At 45.1% G+C, this 22,184-nt stretch overlaps 1 protein-coding gene and 1 long non-coding RNA gene across 3 annotated transcripts in view; one reads left to right on the forward strand and one right to left on the reverse strand.

Moving 5' to 3' along the window:
* Window positions 1-12,688, forward strand: part of Lhfpl4 (LHFPL tetraspan subfamily member 4) — a 32,042-nt gene extending 19,354 nt beyond the window's left edge. Inside the window, exons 3-5 of one of the 2 annotated variants that reach the window (XM_078033525.1) lie at window positions 5,546-5,782; window positions 6,263-6,285; window positions 9,036-9,115. In XM_078033525.1, the coding sequence (XP_077889651.1) occupies window positions 5,546-5,782; window positions 6,263-6,273 (248 nt within the window). In that variant the 3' untranslated portion in view covers window positions 6,274-6,285; window positions 9,036-9,115. Of the gene's footprint in view, window positions 1-5,545; window positions 5,783-6,262; window positions 6,286-9,035 lie in introns of both variants that reach the window. The other variant, XM_078033524.1, reaches the window with a different exon arrangement.
* Window positions 1-22,184, reverse strand: part of LOC144371175 (uncharacterized) — a 43,786-nt gene that overhangs the window by 17,468 nt on the left and 4,134 nt on the right. The gene's annotated exons all lie outside the window — the stretch shown is intronic.

The following is a 22,184-nucleotide window of genomic DNA, read 5'->3' on the forward strand; positions in this document are numbered from 1 at the left end:
GCCTAGAATATAGCCAAAGTAATCCTTAGCAAGAAAAGTAATGTAGGAGGCATCACAATACCAGACCTTAAATTATACTACAGAGCTATAGTAACAAAAACAGAATGGCATTGGCACCAAAATAGAATTGAAGACCAATGGAACAAAATAGAAGATATAGAGACATACTCAGATAAATACAGTTATCTGATGCCAAAGGCACCATAAACATACATTGGAGAAAAGATAGCCTCTTCAACAAATGGTGCTGGGAAAACTGGAAATCCATAAATAGTAGATTGAAATTCAATCCCTCGGGGCTGGGGATGTGGCTCAAGCGGTAGCGCGTTCGCCTGGCATGCGTGCGGCCCGGGTTCGATCCTCAGCACCACATACCAACAAAGATGTTGTGTCCGCCGAGAACTAAAAAATAAATATTAAAAATTCTCTCTCTCTCTCTCCCCTCTCTCCTCTCTCACTCTCTCTTTAAAAAAAAAAAAAAAAAAAAAAGAAATTCAATCCCTCTATCTCACTCTGCACAAAAATCAAATCAAAGTGGATCACGGACTTTGTCATCAGACCAGAGATCCTGTGCCTACTAGAAGAAAAAGTAGGCCCGACTCTTCATTCTATCCACTCAGGAACAGACTTCCTCAACAAGACTCCAGGATGGAGGTGTCCGGGGCCTCCTGAGCATTGCTGACCTTTAGATCTGGAGTCGAAACTTCAGCAGCCATCATGACCCACATTCTCAGAAACTGTCTTCCTTTAGACCCTTCATATGAGCTCAGTCACCAGATGAGGAGCTTTGTGTCCCTATGACCTATTCACTTTTGTTCCAGTAACCTGTCCAGCAGATTCCAGACCAAACCTGGTTCTTCTCCATGAGCTCCTGGTTCTGGGGTACAGCGTTCACATCCTTCTCTGATGTTCCCCAGGGATGGAGGTGTCGGGGGTCTCCCGAGCACTGCTGACCTTCAGATCTGGAGTAGAAGCTTTGCCAGCCTTTTTTTTTTTTTTTTTTTGTACTAGGGATTGAACTCAAGGGCACTCGACTACTGAGCTGCATCCCCAGCCCTATTTTATATTTTATTTAGAGACAGGGTCTTCTTGAGTTGCTTAGGGCCTTGCCATTGAGGAGGCTGGCTTTGAACTTGTGATCCTCCTGCCTCAGCCTCCCGAGCCACTGGGATTACAGGTGGCACCACCATGCCTGACTTCCTCAGCCATCATGACCCACATCCTCAGAATCTCTTCTTTAGACATCTGATATGAGCTCAGTCACCAGATGAAAAGCTGTTGGCAGGGCCCTGCTCTTCTCACCAGAACAAGTCAGTCTCCCCAATATTAATTTTATTAATCTAATTTTGCCATAATACCTGCTGTTTGGAGCAGGAAAAGTCTGTGGTCTGTGGAGCTGCTGGAGGGAGGAGGGGCCTTATCCTAAGACTCCTGTGCCTACACTAGTGGTTTTCAACCAAGGATAATCCCTCTCAGGGAACATTTACCAATGTCTGGAGGCATTCTCAAAATTCTTACAACATGGGATTGTCACTGGGATCTAGTGGGCAGAGGCCAGGGATGATGCTAAACATCTCAGGGTGCATAGGATGACTCCACTACCACAAAGAGTTCTCCAACCTGAACTTAGATGCTGAGGTTGAGAAGCCTTGCCCCATTGCATCCTGTCAGCTGGCTCTTTTGCCAGCTCCTAACTTCCAAAAGACTCTTGAACTTGAAACCCAAAGACCTCAGCCTGTTTCTTCATCCAGCAAATGGGAATGCTGGAGTCTTTCCTGACTATGACACTCCATCTCTTGATGGTTGAGCCTCTTGGGCACTTGCCTGGCCTGATCTCTTCTTTTTTCCCTCCAGGTCCAAGGAAACCCGTGTGTGTGTGTGTGTGTGTGTGTGTGTGTGTGTGTGTGTACTGAACACAGAGGTGCTTTACCACTGAGCCACATCCCCAGTCCTTTTCATTTTTTATTTTGAGACAGGATCTCAGTAAGTTGCTTCGGGCCTCTCTAAGTTGCTGAGGCTGGCCTCAAACTTGCAATCCTCCTGTTTCAGCTTCCTGAGAGGCCCATATCACCACCCTCAGCAAGGAAAACCAGCTTTGACCTTTCTCCTTTTGTTTGACTTCTGGGTGCTTCCCATTCTTGGAGTTGCCTTTCGGGGCCCAGGGCCACCATTTGAAATCCTACAGAGCAGAGGAGGACGAGGGAATGCTCCAGCTTTCTCCAGCCACCAGTGTTATTTTGGGTCTCAGCTCCTAGTTGGTTTCCTCTGAAGCACTCTTGACATGTATAACGATTCTATTTGTGTGTTAACGTGATTGAATTTCAGAGCACAGGCCTCAGACATGGTGCTCGTCTGTGGCCTGAGACACTGTATAGTGTAGGGCACATAATTGGCACTCAGAAATTTAGTGTGGAATGTGTGAACTGAGAGGAAGGAGAGGGGAGAGAAAGGGTGAGGGGATAAACAGAGGGAAGGAAAGTGAAGAGGGGGGGTGCTGAATGAATGTTAAATGTTGAAACACATAAACAAAAGGGAGAGTCTAAGCTCAGATTTGAGTACGGCCTACGGACAAAGAAGGAGATGGGAAGGGAAGGAGAAAGAGCCAGGGGGGACCAAACACAATGTGCAGGGAAGGAACCCGAGGTCTCCATGCCCGGTTCCAGAGGGGAGGAGGTCTCCCTGCAGTAAGCTTAAGCTGCGAGTTGGAAGGCTAGAGTGCTGGGATACAGGAGCAGTTTCCATGGAGACAGGGATGCTCTGGGGAGCAAAAACAGACTGTGTGGCTGTGGCCTGCCACTGTAGTGCTCAGGAAGAGCAGGGAGGGAAAGGAGAGGGACAGGTAGACGGCCAGTGTAGATTTGTGCCCATGTCCAGGCTCTTCCCTACTACATCTCACTGGAGACTCAGAGGCAGGGGGTGGGAAGGCAGAAGCCCTTCAGTAGGGCTAGGGAGACGCTGAGGGCTGAGGGCTGAGTGCAGGACAGGTAATAAGACCACTCTTCCTTCCTCTGCTCCCGTGTGTTTGGGCCTCTTCCCCTCTGCAGTAGGGCCTCAGGGGGTCTGGCAAAGTGTCAGAGGTCTGTGGGGAAAGGGATGGTCAATCCTTCCCAGTAGGCTCCTCCTCTTCCCGCACAGTCAATGCAGGAGTGCCCCAGGACTGAGTCCTGCGCCTTCCCTTCAGTTTCCATAATTTTCAATCTCAGGAATTTAAATACCCACAAGTGCCCACAGCAACCAAATTTGACTCTCCAAACCATTCCCCTGAGTTCCCGACTTGCCTCTCTATTGGCGTGTCCAATGGTCATCTTCAGATTTATTTCTTTTTTCTTTTTCTTTTTTTTTTTTTTTTTGTGGTGCTGGGGATTGAGCCCAGGGCCTTGTCCATGAGAGGCACGCAAGCACTCTACCAACTGAGCTATATCCCAGCCCAAGACTTGTTTAATTCTTCAACTCATTTCTGTTTTAGGGCTTCCGTATTTTCCATTTCCTTTGCCTGGATCTCTTTTCCCAGTCTTTGAGGGACTGTGAGCTCCAGTAGATCAGAGATTGCCTTGGAGGCGTGTAGACAAAGCCCCCTAGAATTTGTGTGTGATCCAGTCACTTTTGGGGAGCCCTGCATCAGGATGAGGAGCACATGTTAGGGAGTGGAGTAGCATCCCCGCAGCTTCTTGCTGAAGAGGGGTCCCACTCTGCTGGAGGCTTGAGGAGTCTGGGGCCTGGGGAGCACTGCCTTGCACAGTAGATGAGGGAGTGGCAAAGTTGAGAGCCCCCTTCCCACCCTGGATACCAGGTGGGCCACATACACAGTGGACAGAACTGACCACCACCCATGGTCATCGCTGTCATCTGAAACGAAGGTTAATCACACTCTTGGCCTCGAGGGCCCCGTACTTCCAAACAGAGCCCTGTGCAACCTTCAGATCTTAGACATAGAGACCCCGAGGCTGGCGCGACTGACAGATGTAACAGGGCAACAGTCAGGCAGAGTCAGCTCTGCAGAGACAAGTCTCCGCCTTAGCCTATCGAGTCCCAAGCTTCTGATTGGCCTGTGATGCAGCATGGGCCCCTCTCAGGGCCAATCGCTGTTACTAGAGGAAATCAAGGACCTGATTGGCCCAGGCTTGAGCCAACCCAGTCTAAGTGCTGGAAGAGACCGCCCTTAGCATCAAGGCTGAGGTTGGCAGAGGTAAAGTAGGTAGGTCGCTTAACCAAAAGCAGGCGGATTCCAACCAGGGAATTATTTAGAAGTCCCCTCGGCCTTCTCCCTTTTTCTGGCTAGTTTCTTCCTCCTCACCTGAAACCACTCCCCATTATTTATTTGCATAATTATTATTTTAATCGTTATGACTAGTTTTACTACTAACACCTAACATTTATCCTTTATGTTTAACACTGATGCAAAGCACTTTGTTATTCCCCCTGTAATTGTTGCAACCACTTGATGGTATCTGCATTCTCCCCATTTTATAGATCTGTAAACTGAGGCACAAAGCTGAAGGAATTCACTCTGGGTCACACATCTGGCAAACAGCAGAGCCCCAGCCCTCTTAACCTTTTTGCTGTAATATTCCACTCCCCCAATGAAAGTTCCATGGGACACAAATCTAAATGCCCCTTCCCCTAACTTGTCTGGTACACGCACACAGTAGGCCCTCAAAAAACACTGCCTGTATGAATGCCTGCCACTTTCCTATGTGTTATAAGCGTTCCTTCCTTCCTCACCACCCTGCGAGGCAAATACTGTGTTTTCTAGTGTTCTGGCAGAAACAGGTCCATTCAGCCACTGCAGCGCCCTCAAATTCACTCGGCTAGTAAGAGAAAGAACTAGGTTCAGCCCTGCGGTTGGCACTTGGTGTCCTGTTTTCCTATCGCAGTTGCCGGGATGGTTATTTCCAGCATCTTGAATGAAAGGGAAATGGCTCCATAAACAATAGTTGAATGAAAGACAAATCAAGAACAAAATGAAACAAAAAAACAAACAAAAAAAGACCAGGGTGTGAGATGGTATGAATTTAAGATTAGCTAGGATGCTAAAGGGAGCTGGAGGAGGCTGTGCTTTACTACTTTTTTTTTTTTTTCTTAGTTTTTGGTACTAGGAATTGAACCTAGGAGCATTTTACCACTAAAGCTCCATCTCCAGTCATTTTAATTATTATTATTTATTTTGAGATTGGGTCTTGCCGAATTGCTGAGGCTAGCCTCAAATTTGCTATCCTCCTGCTTCAGCCTCCCGAGATGATGGGATTATAGGAATGTGCCATCAGGGCAGGCTTGCTATTTTCTCATTTCCCAGAAGGTTTCTGGAGGAGGAGTTGATTTTAGAGGGGAGGGAGAACGCTTTGAGGCTTCTAGAAAGTTCCTTGTACCAATGTCTGTCTCTGGAACCTACAGGACTTGTCAACAAGTGTTGGCATTGGTGGGCTGAGCAGCAGCACTGGCACCCAGACAAAGGGAATTTCTAGAGTCCCCAGGATCTAGAGAGTAACGATCCCTTCTCTCTCTCCCCCTTCCTGACCATGGCGGTGGGCCCGGCTCTTGCCGCCAGCTCTGTGCCTTGTCCTGGGCTGCATGATCTTCCCCGACGGCTGGGACGCCGAGACCATCCGGGACATGTGCGGGGCCAAGACAGGGAAGTACTCCCTGGGGGACTGTTCGGTGCGCTGGGCGTACATCCTGGCCATAATCGGCATCCTCAACGCCCTCATCCTCTCCTTCCTCGCCTTCGTGCTGGGCAACCGGCAAACAGACCTGCTGCAGGAGGAGCTCAAGCAGGAAAATAAGGGTGAGTGCGTGCGGGAGGGCAAGGCTGCGGCCTGGGGTTGGGGCAATTTCAGGTCAAAGAACCAGTCGTGCAAAAATGAGAAACGCTACAGACGACACCTTGAGTTTGAGAACAGCTAGATGAAATCCCTCAGATCTGATCATTTTCATGCCCACCACCTAGCAAACCCACCCCAGAGTATAGACCTTTAGAAATGCAGAAAACAGCAGGTTCACAGCAGCAAACAATTAAGAACAGCTACATGGCCAGGAGCCAGGGGGGATGCCTCCGCCATGTAAAAATGAACCCACTTCAGTTACCTGTAACAGAATGGATGCATCTGGGTAGCGTCCATTTGGGTAGCATAATATTGAGGGGAAAAAATACATCCCAGAAGATGACAGGATGATACAATTATTGTGCTCAAAACCAAGCAAAACGAAGCAATGTTATTGTTTAAACATATGGTAACAGTATGTATCTTTTTTTTTTTTTTTAAAGCAAAGAAATGATAAATACAAAAGGTAGGATGGTGGTTATCTGTGGTTGGGATGGAAGGGGAGGAATCTGGAGCATGAGATGGGGGCATGTAGGTATATGCAAATCACTGGTAGAGTTATAGTTTTTTTTTTGTACTGGGGATTGAGCCCAGGGGCATCTACCACTGAGCTATACCCCAGCCCTTTTTATTTTTTATTTTGAGACAGGGTCCCACTAAGTTGACGAGGCTGGCCTCAAACTTGTGCTGCTCCAGTTCTTCTTTTTCTTTTTTAATATTTTTAGTTGTAGATGGATACAATACCTTTATTTTGTTTTATTTGTATATGGTGCTGAGGATTGAACCCCATGCCTCTCATGTGGTAGGCAAGTGCTCTACCACTGAGCTACAACCTCAGCCCTCCTTCCGTTGAATGGTGTGGTTCATAGGTGGTTATGACAGTATGCTATCTATATAATGAATAAATTATATATTATATTAGTATATTATAGGTTAGAATAAATTTTTTTATATATCAAGTAACAGTAAAATACAATGTAGAAAAAATTTACACATAAAGCCAGAGTCTCAGGGTAACTGCCTTTGTCAGACCTTTTCTATGCGTGTATACACATCATAACATAAGATGAAGGAACTGTATGCACTTTATTTTACTCTTCTTTCAGAAACTATTATAGAGGTTTTCAGGTCTCCACTATTATTGACAATTTTACACTGAACACCTTTGTTCTGCCTTTTCGTACAGATGTTCAAGTATTTCCTTGGAATTTCAAGAAGTTGAATTGCATGCTCAGAAATTTTAATTATAAGCCAGGCATAGTGTGTGCATGTCTATAATAATAGAGATTTGGGAGGCTGAGGCAGGAGGATCAGAAGTTCAAGGCCAGCTTCAGAAACTTAGAAAGATCCTCAACAAAACTTAATGAGACTCTGTCTCAAAATAAAGAGGACTGGGGGATGTAGCTGGGTAGTAAAGTGTCCTTGGGTTCAATCCCCAGTACCAAAACAAAACAAAAAATGATAGTGCCAGATGATTCTTTAAAGGGGTGGTATCAAGCACAGTCTTTTGATCCAGAGGTCCGCCTGCCCCCAGAGCTGGGAGACTGCATCTGTGTGTTTGTCTGGGTGTTCATTCTTTACTTTGAAAATGGGTAGTAATTTTCACAGTTACCCTCTTCCTTGAGCATGTGCCAGATCTATGTGTAGCACTTTGCATGAATTATACTCATCTTTTTTTGGGGGGTGAGGGTCTCTCCTCTCCTATACAATAGAAATAATGGTAGTGAGGATTAAATGAGATAATGTATGCACCATGCTCCCTCATTTGGTAGGAGAGGACAATTGGTATCATAGCAGAAGTCTTAGACTATGAAGGCAGATTGAATTGGAAGCAGGCTGGCCCTAAAAATTACTTAACATTGAGTATTAGTTCTCTGAACTCCATAAAATGAGGGTGATGTTAGTTCTCTGAACTACATAAAACGAGCCACCTCCTAGGGCTGTCAGGTAAAGAAGAAAGATTGCTTGTGCAAAGAGATGAGCAGGGTCTGACATATGGGGAACTTGCTCACCAACATTGTCAGTCCTCCCCACTTCCCATCAGGCAGGCATCAGGAGTACTTTTACAGAGGAGAAAGTAAGCCCAGGTTTGGAGAGGTGGGGTAATTTGCCCAGGTCACCTGAATGGTAGAGTGGTATTTAGAACACAGGCCCTAGTCTAAAGTCCAAGCTCTTCAGCCTGGTGAGGCAAGAGACCTTCTGCTCCCTTTTCAGGATCCTCGTGGGACACTGATCTGCTAACTTGTCCTGAGAGAACCCCTTCTGGTACAAAACTGTCTATCCCAGGGGTTTCTGTGGTCTTGGTGTGAGGTCAGGGCCTGCCCTCTGGTGGCAGATTTTCAAAGTGCAAGACCAAGACTGCTGTGGGCCCCTTCTGAAGAAAAGACTCTGAGCTGACCAGGGCCAGTTCCCACTGGGGCATCTCTCTTCTTTCTTAATTAATGCTCTTAACAGTTGTCAAAGAGGAGCCCCATTTTGCCTTCATTCAGGGCTGGGGTTCTCCATCCCGCATGGGGGGTTCAAAATGAGCCGGCCTTTCAGTTCAGTTCTGAGGAACAAAAATCAAAGCCCAAATAAATTACCACAACTTCTAAGATTGACTATGTGCCAAGTCCTTGGCTGACTATTTTTTTTCAAAATTTTTTAGTGATACTGGGGATTGAACCCAAGACACTTTACCACTGAGCTACATCCCCAGCTCTCCCCACCCTTTTATATTTTTTTAAAATAGTTTTTAGTTGTTGGATCTTTATTTATTTATATGTGGTACTGAGAATTGAACCCAGTGCCTCACTCATACGAGGCAAGCGCTCTTCCACTGAGCCACAACTCCAGGCCCCGCTTACTAAATTTTGAGACAGGGTCTTGCTAAGGTGCCCAGGCTGGCCTTGAACTTGCGATCCTCCTGCCTCAGCCTCCTGCCTCCCGTGTCATTGGGATTCTAGGTGTGCACTACTGGGCCTACCTGACACTGTCTCTTTTGACCCTTCAGAATTATTTTGTGAAGTAAGCTATTACCACCATTTTACAGATGAGAAAATTGGGGCTTAGGGGTAGGTTGGATGGCGTGTGCAAGGCCATCCTGCTAGTCAGAGGTTTGATTGGCATTTCATAGCCTGTGCCGTGTTCCCTCACTTTTGGCCTGAGGAGTGGCTGTGGGGAGCCCTGATGGCCTGGTGGTCTCTGACTTTTTCCATCTCTCCCTCTCTCTTTTAGATTTTGTGGGCTCTACAGTGAGCTCTGTGTTGCGGCCAGGGGCTGACGTTTCTGGATGGGGAGTCCTTCCCTGCCCCGTGGCTCACTCACAGGGACCCTGAAAGCCAGGATCACAGCCCAGGGATTGGCCTGACCTCAGCTTGTCCTGTCTCCTGCTCTCTCATCCATCCACTCAGGCTCCAAGAAAAGACCTGATCTCAGACCGACTTCTCACCTACGACCAGCCTTTGAGGTCCAGGCTTTGAAGAGAAGATGGGGCCTGTCCATAGCCTAGCAGAGGGGAGAGGCGCACTAGACCCAAGGGGGGCCTGATCCTGGCTCCTGCCTCAAGTTGACCTAAAGGAGCCCGAACCCCACAGTCCATTGGGCTTTTCCTCTCCTCTCTAGACTGGCCTGGAGCCTGGAGGTCCCTGCAGATCCCCAGGGGAAGAAGGCACTGTGGTTCTAGCGCTCTCAGCCTGGAGGGCTGCTGCTTGGCTGTATTCTCGCCTCTCTGGTTCCTGTCTACTACAGAATTTATTCAAGACACTGCCCCAGGTGGGCAGGTGGGCTGGACTTTTCCTCCTCCTCCTTTTTTTTTTGTTGCCGAGGATGGTTCCACCATGTCTGCCACAGAGCTCTGGTGCCACCAGCCTCCCAGGGCCTCCTCTGTCTCTATTCCAGCCTGCTCCCAGCACTCCCAAAGGAATCTGAGCTGTGCCAAGGGAGAAAGCACAGGGATTCCCTGTCAGCTGTGGACTGTGGCCCTGGTCAGCCCAGAATCTGAGAAAAGACAGGCTCTGGAGGCAGCTGGAACTTATAAGCTGCTCAACCTGGGGCTGGCCTGGCCTCTGCTGGAATGTCTCCTCGGTGACTGGACCCTTGACCCTGGCCTGTTTTGTACAGCACAGACTTATGGGCCCTGTGGTCAGGGTTGGGGTTGGGGAGGGGGGTCCAAGATGGGGAATTGGGGGATGCATTACCCCTTCTGCCCCTTCCTATGCCCCCCCACACCCTGGGCATCTGCTAAGGGCAGAGACTGTCTTGCCTCTTTGATACTTTTCTGCATAACTTGAACTTGCAGGTCACCTCTGAACAGGGTACCCTTGTCCCCATCCCTAGGCCTTGTTACCCTGTCCCTGCCTCTTCCTCCTCCTTGCCCACCTCTCGCCTTGCCATGTGCCCAGGGTCTGCAGCCTAATGGGCAGTGCTTGGAGCTGAGGCATGAGTGAGTATGTATGTATGTATGTGTGTGTGAGAGTATGTGTGAGTGTGTGCGCGTGCGTGTGTGTTGTGGAGGGGCAGATGAGAAATTTTCACCCTCTCCTCCCACTGTGGGGGCTTAGCAGGGAGCTAGTGAGGGATTCCGGGTGTTTTTTTGAACATCTCTCATTACCTTGTGGATTTGGTGGCAGAGCCATCTAGCTTTGGAAGTCCTCCACCCTGGGGCCTGGACCACCCCTTTCGGCAATCAGTCAAGGGCAGCAGACTAGCTAGTGTGCCACCAGACACACTGCTGCCTGGTCTCCTGTTGATAAAGAGTGTGGCGCCCTCTGCAGGCTCCACTGGGAAGTGCATTATCATTTAGTAATGTGGCCTCATCTGGAGGGGAGGAAAGCAGCTGGAGTGCCATGTATTTGCCACCCTTGTATTCATTTCAGTAAGACGTGGACCTGAGAGTTAGGATTCTCAAGAATCCACCTCTGCATGGCTCCTTCCTCTGGACCCTAACTAGAGTCAGATGCTGGGTCTGGGAGGGTTTCTGACACCTGGAACTTACCAAGTTCTGACCCCTACTCCCCCAAAGCTCTGGGCCCTGCACTGTGTTCCCCCAACCTGTCCCCACCAACCCCCTCCCTGAAGCCACACCACAGGAGCCTTCCCAGCAGGCAACCTGGACACCAGGGTTTTACATGGGAGGGTGAGGGGAGCCCCATGGGAGGAACTGGGTTTGGGTAGGAGTGGGTTCCCCAAAGAGTCAAACCAAAGCCCAGTGTTAGAGGAAGAGGGCAGAGTTGGAGAGGGCCAGGAGGGGCCAGGAGCAAGTGATTGGCAATGAGGAAGAGAGGTGGGGAGAGTGGGAGGTACAGAGTTACTAGAGACAGGGGAAAGGAGAAGACAGACATGGGAGAGGAGGGGAAGAAAGAGGTGGCTAGAGTGTGGAGGGAGTGTGGGAGGTTCTGAGAGACATGCCGGAAAAGGAATAGGGGAAGAGGCAAATGGAGAGAAGATTTCCAGGGTGCATACCTGTGAAGGAGAGGATGAAAGAAGCAAGGTGACAGGGAACGAGGAAAGCGGCTGTGTGAGAACAGTGGGAAAGAGGGAGCTTGTTCCTTCAAGGACAGCTGCTGCCCAGGGGTGCCACCAGATCCCTGTGCTTCTGTGGAGAGGTTAGAACTGACCCCCTCAGATGCCAAGCAGCTGGAGGTCTGGGGCCCAAGGGGTCAAGGCCCATCTCTCCAAGGACTGGAGTAGGGGAACCACAACCAGAAGGGAAGGAGCCCAGGCTCCTGCTATCAATGGATTAGCGCTGCTGGTTGGTAGGGAAGAGGGAGCCTAATTCCCTTTTGGGTGGTCTGACGAGGTTCCCATGCCACCCTCCATGCAGCCAGATGTGGCCTGGGTAGAGCAAGAGGCAACCTGGAGATGCACCAAGGAATCTGGGGTTAGGAAAGCAAGGTTGGGTGGGCTGAAGTCCAGCAGGGGGAAGGGACAGAAATTGCATTGGGGGCCAAACTATAGCCTTGCCCCTAAGAGTTCAGCAGAGGGTGGGGGCAGATGTTTTAGCCAAGAGCCCAGGAGAGGCCTGGTCAAGCACAAGACTCTGATGACTCTCCTGGGGCAATGAAGACCTCATGGAAAGGCAGGCCTATGTGGGCAAAGTAGCCTTGGCCTTTGGGAGGAGACAAGTTTCTGACCTCAGGAAGTCCTCTGACCAAGAACTTCCTGGCCTTCTGTCCCTGAAAGAGTCCTATGTCAACTGTGACTGGATCAGGGATCTGGCACAATCCAGTTTTTTCTACCCTGGAAATTCTTCCAAGAAGAGTGAAAACAGCCACAACCTGGAGGTGGTTCAGTCTCTGGCCCACGATGCTGATCAGTGAAGTCCTTCTAGGTTATGGGATGTGAAACCAGAACCTAGGGAGGAAAACTTTCCGAAGGGGTGAGAATGTGGGTAAGATTAAGATCCTTTTTAGGCCTGGAAAGTGAATAAGGTGAGTGTCTTTAGATAGGGCTAGATAGAAAGAGTCCCTGGCCTTCTGAGATTCCTGCTTGAGACCAGGGAGAATTGCCCTCCTCCAGCTTCCAGTGTGAATTAAGAAAGGGAAACCCTGTCTTTGGAGAAGCTGGGGTCTTCCCAGCACTAGAAACTTCCACAGGCCCCTGCCTGGTTCAGGGCTAGCTTTTGGGAGGGACTGGAGTTTCCTGAGAAAGGAACAGGGAGCCATAGTCCTTCCCCAGGGCTCTGTCAGAGCTCTGAGGGCCTGTGCTGTGTCATTAGGGTAGCTTGGTGTCGTCTACACCCCATTAGTAAGTTCCGTCTGAATGTGTCCTCGACGTTCATTGTCCAGTTTGGTACCATTTATTTTGGTCCTGACCCCTTCTGCTGCTGCTGGGTTTGAGCTTCAGTGCAGGTGGAATGACATTCAAATAAAGAAACACTTTATATCACCCATTCTGACTGCTGTTTCTGAGTCCTGTCCTAAGGGCTCAAGGGGGTGTGGTGGTGAGATTAAACTGGATATACAGGGCCCTCATACCATGGCTTGATGTTTTGTGTCATGGTAAAATAAGGCTGGATGTGGTGGCACCTGTCACCCTGGCTACTTGGGAGGCTGAGGCAGGAGGATTTTAAGTTCAAGGCCACTCAGCCTGGGCAACTGAGATCCAGCCTCCTCACCTCAAAGAAGTCGGAACATGACCCATGTTATTAGGAACCCAGGCTCCTGTTTTTTTCTGCGTTGTCATTTTCAATCCTGGCTTCCTTCCTCAGGAATACCTAATTGGGGATGATGGGGAATGCTGGGGATATAGGTCAGTTGGTAGAGTGCTTGTCTCTATCAAATCGACTTAGCATGCACAAGGAGCTGGGTTCAATCCTCAACACCAAAAAAACAAAACAACAACAACAACAACAAAAACCAACTGAATGGCCCAAGATGGCTACTGGTCTACTTGAAGACTTCTAGAAATCCCATAGGACTGAATCCTGTGCATACTGTATCATGTGCAGCTACAGAGAAGGCTGAAAATGTTAAGTAGGCATGTTAACCCAAATAAAACTGGGGCTCTATTATAAAGGACGGTAGATAGCTAGATGGAGTGGGCAGCTGGTGGTCTCTGCATACTCTGTGATGGCTTGGGCTTGATTCTGTACTTGGGACTCTGACTCGAACAAGTCTCCACTCTTTTTTTTTTTTTTTAATATTTATTTTTTAGTTGTCGTTGGACACAATGTCTTTATTTTATTTATTTTTTTTGTGGTGCTGAGGACCGAACCCAGGGCCTCGCATATGCTAGGCAAGCGCTCTACCGCTGAGTCACAACCCCAGTGCCAAGGCTCCACTCTTCTGCCCATGTCTTGCCCTCTTTCTAAATCCCAGCTGACTAAGGGGGAGATAACAACAGTGACCATCTCAAAGGGAAGACATAATTAGGGAACACATTTAATTTGCTTCCTACAGTGTGTGTAACGTGCACAACAGAGACCCTGTCTTACAAGGGTAAGCCTGGTTGTGGAGATGAACATATACAAATAAGGTGTAACTTGCTGGGTGCAGAGCACTGCGGGTGCATGTGGTGGGGTAGATAGACTAGGAGAAAGTTTTGCTGTAGGACAAGAAGGCAGGCAAGGGTCAGGAAGGCCATGAAGGAAGAGAAGAGAGGAGAGAGACCAATGTTAAGGGGCAGAAGTATACATGTGCTGATCTAAAAGTGATGCAGGAAAACTGACTTGTAAAGTGTGAGGGAAGGAGGGGTCACAGATGGGCTTGGAGAGAGCAATGAGGGCAGATCCTGAAGAAGCTCAGAAGCCACCTTCAGGAGTACAGACCTAAGAGCACTGGGAAGCCTTAGAAGGATTTTGAGCAGGAGAGGGGAACAACTGAGTTCACGTTTGAGGAAAATCACTCAGTTTTCGGTGTTAGAAGACTGGATTAGAGGGAGACATCTCAATCAAAGAGAAATCAGAAGCTTGGTGTGAAGCAAGGTGGTGACGGTGGAGCTTAGAGGGAAGAAGTTCAACATTCAGGAAGTAGAGGACACTTGGTGACTGATTATGGGGATAAGAAATGAAATTGATATAGGGCTAGGGTTGTAGCCCAGTGGTAGAGTGCTTGCCTAGCATATGTGAGACATTGGCTTTGGTTATCAGCACCATATTTAAACAAATAAATAAATAAAGGTCCTTCAATAACTAATAAAAATTTTTTAAAAAGAGAAATTGGTATAGAGAAGACCATTTTTTTTCTTGAGAAACTGGAAAGATTTGCAGAATAAGATCTCACATTTCAGTTTGAGATGATGTTTTACATTTAAAACATGCATGGAACACCATCATGGGTGTCCAGAGCCTTATGGAGTTGGGAGCTTAACAGAGAGATCTGGGCAGAAACATCAGCATACAGGTAATGACTTCGATCAGAGGTGCAGGTGCAGCTGGGTGCAGTGCCGCACACCTGTGATCCTAGCCACTCTGGAGGCTGAGGCAGGAGGATAACAAGCCTGTTCAACTTAGCAAGACCCTGTCTTGAAATAAAAAACAAAGGGCCAGGATGCAACTCCATGGTTGAGAGGCCCTGGGTTCAGTTCCCAGTACTGAAGGAAAAAACAAAAGTGCATGCAGATGTGCCTGCCCTGGGTGACTATGTAGTATGGAAAGAGCAGGGGCTATAGGGTGATGTAAAGATACAAAGGAGAAGCAGAGGAAGAAATGTCCACAAAGGAGGTGGTGGAAGAGTCAGAGGGCTTGACTTGGAAATGAGTTCAAGGGTAGGTCAATTGATTAAATGAAACAGAGAGGTCTGGTATAAGGGGCTGAAAATTGTGTCCACTGGGCTTGGGGACAAGGAGGCCATATTGAGGTCTTTTTAAAAATATCTTTGTTTATTAATTATTTTTTATGTGGTGCTGAGGCTTAAACTCAGTGCCTCACATCTGCAAGGCAAGCACACTACCACTGAGCCACATCCCCAGCCCCATATATTGAGGTCTTTTGAGCCAGAGAGTGGGAGGGTACAAGTGACAAATTATGGAGCATAATTGACAAGTATCATGAGGAGGAGAAATGTGAGCGACTGAGATTCATTCAAGAAATAGTTACTATACACAGTGAGCCAGCAGGGGACAGGGCTCAGCATATTACCTCCAGGGGGCTGTGGAATCTCTTTCTTTGAATATTGGAGTGTCCTGAGTGTTCCCAGGCAAGAGAAAGTTGGAGGGTAAGAGGAAGTCGAAAGGAACAAGTCTGGTGGAAAGTAGGAACCACTGGCACAGGGTGGAAGATAAGAGAGAGCTTGGAACAAAGAGGAAGAGATTGGGGAGATGGAAAGATGTAAGTTACTTTTGAGCTACAAGAAGTGCTAAGTTTAAGGAGCACTGACCTCATGATGTTCTCCATATGCCCATGCCCCAGGGGATGTGAGAGGAGCCTGGAAGTTTGGAGCAGTTGCTAATGGGACTAAAGATAGAAGACCATGGATCTGTGATGGCAGTAAAGGAAGGCAGGCAGAGAAGGAAGGATGGAGATTAGGCACAAGGGAAGGTGAGGGTCCTGAGTACTTCAGAAATCTACCTTGGGATCTCGGTTGGATATTGAAGGAGACCATGGAATGGAAGGAATATGGGACTAAAAAGTTTACATGAAGGAGATGGGAGGGCAGGAGAATGTGAGTAGAAAGTTGAATATTTGATCTGAATATTTCCAGAAATTATTATTTGGTACTGGGGATTGAACCCAGGGGTGCTTGCCACATCCCCAGTTCTTTCTTCTTCTTCTTTTTTTTTTTTTTTTGTATTTTATGTAGAGACAGGGTCTTGCTGAGTTGCTTAGGGCTTCGTTAAGTTGCTGAGGCTGGCTTTGAAATCATGATATCAGCCTCCCAAGATGCTGGGATTATAGGCGTTTGTTACTGTGCCCGGCTATTTCCAGGGATTCTTGAAGATGACTGAAATGAGAAGCACCCTGGTTATGCTATCCATCCAAATGGTGGGGAAAATGGCACAAATTGGGGAGGAGGGGAAGACCTGCCAAAGCTGTCCAAAAATTACAGTAATTGGAAAAACTAGAGGATGTAGTCACAGGAGATTTTGAACACCTGGAGGACGGACAAGATACTGGGGAGATTTGGGGAAAACATCTTTGTAACAGGACATGACAGAATGTACAGCCATTTGACCAGCCTGCAAGGGAGGTGGTGTTGTCTATGGAAGAAAACAGAGCTCAGAGAACACAGTAGGAAGGCTGTGAGAGAAGGAAGGGGCAGGGAGGGAACTGCAGGGGTTAACTAGAGAGCACAGGTGAGGCCAGGAGATGATATTCTCATTTTGGAAGGTTCGTCACGGGGTCAGGAGCCTGAAATTGGTACAATTTACCAGACTCGTGAATTTAAAATGGCACTCTAGTTTGAAACTCCTTCACAGTCCACTAAGATCAAAGAATGAATATGATGGCTACTGGTACCCAGATCTACCCTGAGAAGGCTGGGCTGGCTGCTTCTCCAAATTTGTTTACTGACTCAACAGTGTATTTACTGAATTCCCACTGTGGTCAGGTACTTTGAGGCTTTGGGACTACAGGAATAAATTAGGCACAAGCTTGGTAAATCCCCAGGCCTGTTTCTAGTGGCCAGGTAAGCCTCAGCAACTTAGCGAGGCCCTAAGCAACTCAGTGAGACCCTGTCTCTAAATAAAATAAAAAAAGGGCTGGGGATGTGGCAAGCACCCCTGGGTTCAATCCTCAGTACCAAATAATAATTCCTGGAAATATTCAGGTCAAATATTCAGCTTTCTACTCAGTCTCCTGCCCTCCCAGCTCCTTCATATAAACACCTTTTTTATTTAAAAAAAATTTTTTTAGTTGTAGATGGACACAATCTTTTATTTATTTATTTTTTATGTGGTGCTGAGGATCAAACCCAGTGCCTCACACATGCGAGGCAAGCACTCTGCCATTGAGCTACAACCCTAGCCCATGTAAACACCTTTTTGATGTTTACTTCCCAACAATTATTTGTATTTTTGCTTGCTTAAATATAACACAGGGGCTGGGGTTGTGGGTTGTGGCTCAGCGGAAAAGTGCTTGCCTTGCATGTGTGAGGCCCTAGGTTTGATCCTCAGCATCACATACAAATAAATAAAATAAAGGTATTGTGTCCAACTACAACTACAAAATAAATATTAAAAAATAAATATAACACAAATACAGAAAACAGCATAAAACAAATGTACAACTTAATGAATTTAAAATGTCCTAACCATTATCAAGGAAATAGCTAGCCATCTTGCTAGCCATCCCAGAAATCCTTCATGTGCTCCCAGACAGTAACCCTACCTCCTCAATGAAATAACTATTTTTTTACTATTTTTTAAAATATACTTTTAAAATTTGTTCTAATTGTTATACATGACAGTAGAATGCACTTTGACACATCATACAAAAATGGAGTATAACTTCTCATTGTCTGGTTGTACATGGTGCAGTTACACAGGTCATGTAATCATATGCACATATAATAATGTCTGATTCCTTCTATCATTCCTACTGCCATGTCTTTTTTTTTTTTGGTAATGGAGATTCAACCCAGGGGCACTTTAACACTTGAGTCACCCCCCCATTCCTTTTAATGTTTTGAGACAAAGTCTCCCTAAGTTGCCTAGATTGGCCTTGAACTTTTTCTTTTTTAAATATTTTACTCTTTAGTTGCAGATGGACACAATATCTTTTTCCATTTTTAAATTGGGTTATTTACGGTTTATTTTTTACTATCATGTTGTATGAGTTCCTTATGTATTTTGGATAGTAATCCCTTATAAGATGATATGATTTGCAAAAGTTTTCTCCATTCTATAGATTGCCCAGTGGTTGCCAAAATGTAGAACATTTTGTCATTTCCTTTGCTGTACAGAAACTTTTTAGTTTGATGGAGTCCCTCTTTTACTTTTGCCTGTTTTGGATGCCATAAGCAAAAAAAATTGCCAGGACCAATGTTGTGCTTTCTGTTGGTTCCCAATGTTTATTTTCTTCCAGAAATTGTATTGTTTTAGGTTTTACATTTAAATCTTTAATCCATTTTGAGATGATTTTTGTGAATGGTGTAAGAATGTAAAGTCCACCTTTTTTTTTTTTGCATGTTGATATCCAATTTTAATAGTACTTTATATTTCTTTTTGGAGGTACTGGGGACAGAACCCAGAGGCGCTCTGCCACTAAGCTACATCTCTATTCATTTTTATTTTTATCTATTAGTGAGGCAAGGTCTCACTAAGTTGCAGGGGCTGACCTTAAACTTGAAATCCTCTTGCCTCCCTCCAGAATAGCTGGGATTATAGATATGTGCTCCTAAGTGTGGCAACACTATATTTTGAAGAGTCTATTCTTTCCCCAATGTGATTTTTTTTTTGCCTCTGTCAAAGATTAATTGCTGTATGAGCATATGATTGTTTCTGGTCCCACTAATCTGTTCCATTGATGTATGTGTCTGTTTTTTAAAAATTTTTATTTATTTGTTCTAATCAGTATCCTAGAATTTTGATATGGACTGCAGACACCTTTTAGTAGAGGTGTTCTGACAACATTGATTCTTTCAATCCATGAATATCCATTTATTTGTTTCTTCCACCAATGTTTCAGTTATCAGTGTACATACAGATCTTTCACCTCAACAGTTTATTTATTCCTAAGCATTTCACTATTTCTGATGCTACTATAAATGGATTTTCTTAAAATTTTCTTAGATAGCTTATCAGTATATAGAAATGTAACTGAGTTTTAAAGTTGATTCTGCATTCCTGCCAGAAGTGCGTTTCTGTTATTATACACCCTCACCAGCAAATGTGTTAGTTTTGGAATTTGGCCATTCTAGTAGGTGTACAATGGTATCTCATTGTTTAAATTTGCAATTGCCTGTGGATATGTTTTGCTGAACACATTTTCATATGCTTAATTGCCATCTGCAATATGGTCTGTTCAGATCTTTTGCCTGTTCTTCTTTTTTTTTTTTTAGTTGTAGATGGACACAATACTTTTATTTATTTTTATGTGTGCTGAGGATCTAATCCAGTGCCTCATGCATGCTAGGAAAGCGCTCTACCACTGAGCTACAACCCAGCCTCCTTTTGTCTGTTCTTAAACTGGGTTCTTTTCTTGGCACTGAGTTTTAAGAGTTCTTTGTATATTTTAGGCAAGTGTTCTACCACTGAGCTTCAACCTCAGCCCACAGAGCACGTTTTAATTAGGAAAACGTATCTATTTTTCTCTCCATATCTATGAACCTGGCTCATACTTTTCAGTCTGGATTAATTATTTTCCACTTTCCTTTGTGTCTACCTCCAATTTGTGGTACGACATACAGCCAGAGTGATTTTTGTTTTCCTTTTTCTAAGATGGGTGTCTTGTTATATTTTAAAGAGAGAGAGGGTGGGAGGGAGAGAGAGAGAGAATTTTTTAATATTTATTTTTTAGTTTTCAGCGGACACAATATCTTTGTTTGTATGTGGTGCTGAGGATCCAACCCAGGCCGCACACATGCCAGGTGAGCGCGCTACCACTTGAGCCACATCCCCAGCCCTGTCTTGTTATATTATATGTTGCCCAGACTAGTCTTGAACTTGTGAGCTCAAATGATCCTTCTGCTCAGTCCCCTGAGTATTTTCCATGGATCATGCCTTTGCTGTTGTATCTTTAAAAAAAAAAAAAAAAAGTCATTGTTGACTAAGGTTATCTAGATTTTCTGCTATTTTATTTCTAGGACTCTCTCTTACTTTGCCAAAGGTCATATGACCATATTTGTATGGGTATAATGCTGGATTCTTTCTTTGTTCCAGTGATTGATTTGCCTACTGTTTTGCTCAAACCACACTATCTTCATTACTAATAGCTTGAATACTGAATACTAATAGCTTGTAATATTAACAGCTTTACAGTAAATAAAGTCAGGTAATGTCAGAATTGGTTTAAAATTTTAGAATTAGTTTGTTGGTATGCACAAATAACTTGCTGGCATTCTGATTGGGACTTCATTGAAATTATAGATGAGAAGAAATATCTTCACAACCATGAATGTGGGACACCTCTCCATTTATTTACTTCTTTTCAAAGAATTGTAATTTTCCTCAGATATATCTTGCACATATTTTGTTAAATTGATACCTAAGTTTTTAGTTTTTAGGTGCTCATTTATTTATCATTATTATTATGTTTTCTGTGATGCTGAGGATGGAACTCAGGGACATATTTATATATGCTAGGTAAGTGCTCTATGGGAGCTATATCCCCAGCCCTAGGTGCTAATTTTAATGATACTATAGCCCCATCCCTGTTATGGGTGATAAATCATTCCAAGACTCCTAGTGAATGCCTGATTCTGCAGATAGTACCAATCCCTATACAGATGAGCTTGACTTAGGATGGTATGATTTACTACTCTTTAAACTTCATGATGATGCAACAGTAGGCCATCTTGTCTTTCAGTATAGTATTCAATCAATTACAAAATACATTCATTACTTTATAATGAAATAGGATTTTTGCTACATGATTCCCCCAAGGCACAAGTGTTCTGAGCACATGTAAGGCTAGGCTGAATTATGACGTTCAGGTTAGGTGTACTAAAAGTTTTTGTTTTGGTACTGGGGATTGAACTCAGGGGCACCTGACCACTGAGACACAATCCCCAGTCCTATCTTGTATTTATTTAGAGACAGGGTTTCAATAAGTTGCTCAGCATGTCACCTTTGCCAAAGCTGGCTTTGAACTCAGATCCTCCTACTTTAGCCTTCTGAGCTGCTGGGATTACAGGTGTGTGACACTGCACCAGGCCTAAAAGTATTTTTAACATTGGTTATGTTCAAATTAGGATGCAGATATCAGGATATAACCCCCTTATAAGAAGCATCTGTTTTTTTCTTAATACATATCTATGATAAAATTTAATTTATAAATTAAAAGAGATCAACAACTAAAAATACAACAATTATAACAAAATACTGTAATAAAAGTTATATGAATATGGGCTCTTGAAAGAATCAAGACAATATTTAACATTCTTGGAACTGAAAATTGCAGAAAGTGAAACTACAAATTAGATGGGGCTACTGTATTGCACTTTATACCCCTTGCCCTTTTTTGAGACAGGGTCTCGCTATGTTGCCCAGGATAGTCTAACTCCTGGGCCCAAGTGATCCTCCTGCCTCAGTATTCTGAGCAGGTAAGACTATAGCTGTGCATCATTAGGCACACATGCATTTTTAATTATTATAAAGTTGAAGGAAGTTCCCATCTATTACTCCCTAGCCCAAGACATTTCCTTTTTTATTGTTTATAGGGATATTACTCTGCTGCTGTTATTATTTTACTTTTTGGGATACAACTTTGATCCTTTTCTGATACTCATTTTTATCTAATTTTTTTGCACTGCTGGGGATTGAACCCAGGGCCTCACACATGCTAGGCAAACACTCCTGAGATACCTCCCATCATCCATTTAAAAAAAATTATTTTTAATTGTTGATGGGCCTTTATTGTTATATATGTGGTGCTGAGAATCAAACCCAGTGTCTCACATATGCTTAGGCAAGCACTCTGAAAGTGAGCTACAACTCCAGACCCCATCATTCATTTCTATATAGATAAAATGGTTTTTACACGTTCAGAAAATAGGTATAATATATGACAGTGTTTTGAGCTTCATGGTAAAGTATTAAAATATGAACTGTGTGTTTAAATTCAGCACAGAATATGATTAGAGCTTAACAATCAATTGTAAGAGAAGTTAAAATATCAGGAGTTATTTAATATTCTTATGTGATTTCCCCTTTCATTTTTTTGGTTGTTGTTGTTGCTGGGATGGAACCCAGGGGCTTGTGCATGCAAGGTAAGCACTCTACCAACTGAGCTGTACCCCCAGCCCTCATCTCTATTTTAATTGTCTTATTCAGTACCAAGCTCTGTCC

This window comes from Ictidomys tridecemlineatus, chromosome 16 (genome assembly GCF_052094955.1).
Source record: "Ictidomys tridecemlineatus isolate mIctTri1 chromosome 16, mIctTri1.hap1, whole genome shotgun sequence".
Lineage (NCBI taxonomy): Eukaryota > Metazoa > Chordata > Mammalia > Rodentia > Sciuridae > Ictidomys > Ictidomys tridecemlineatus.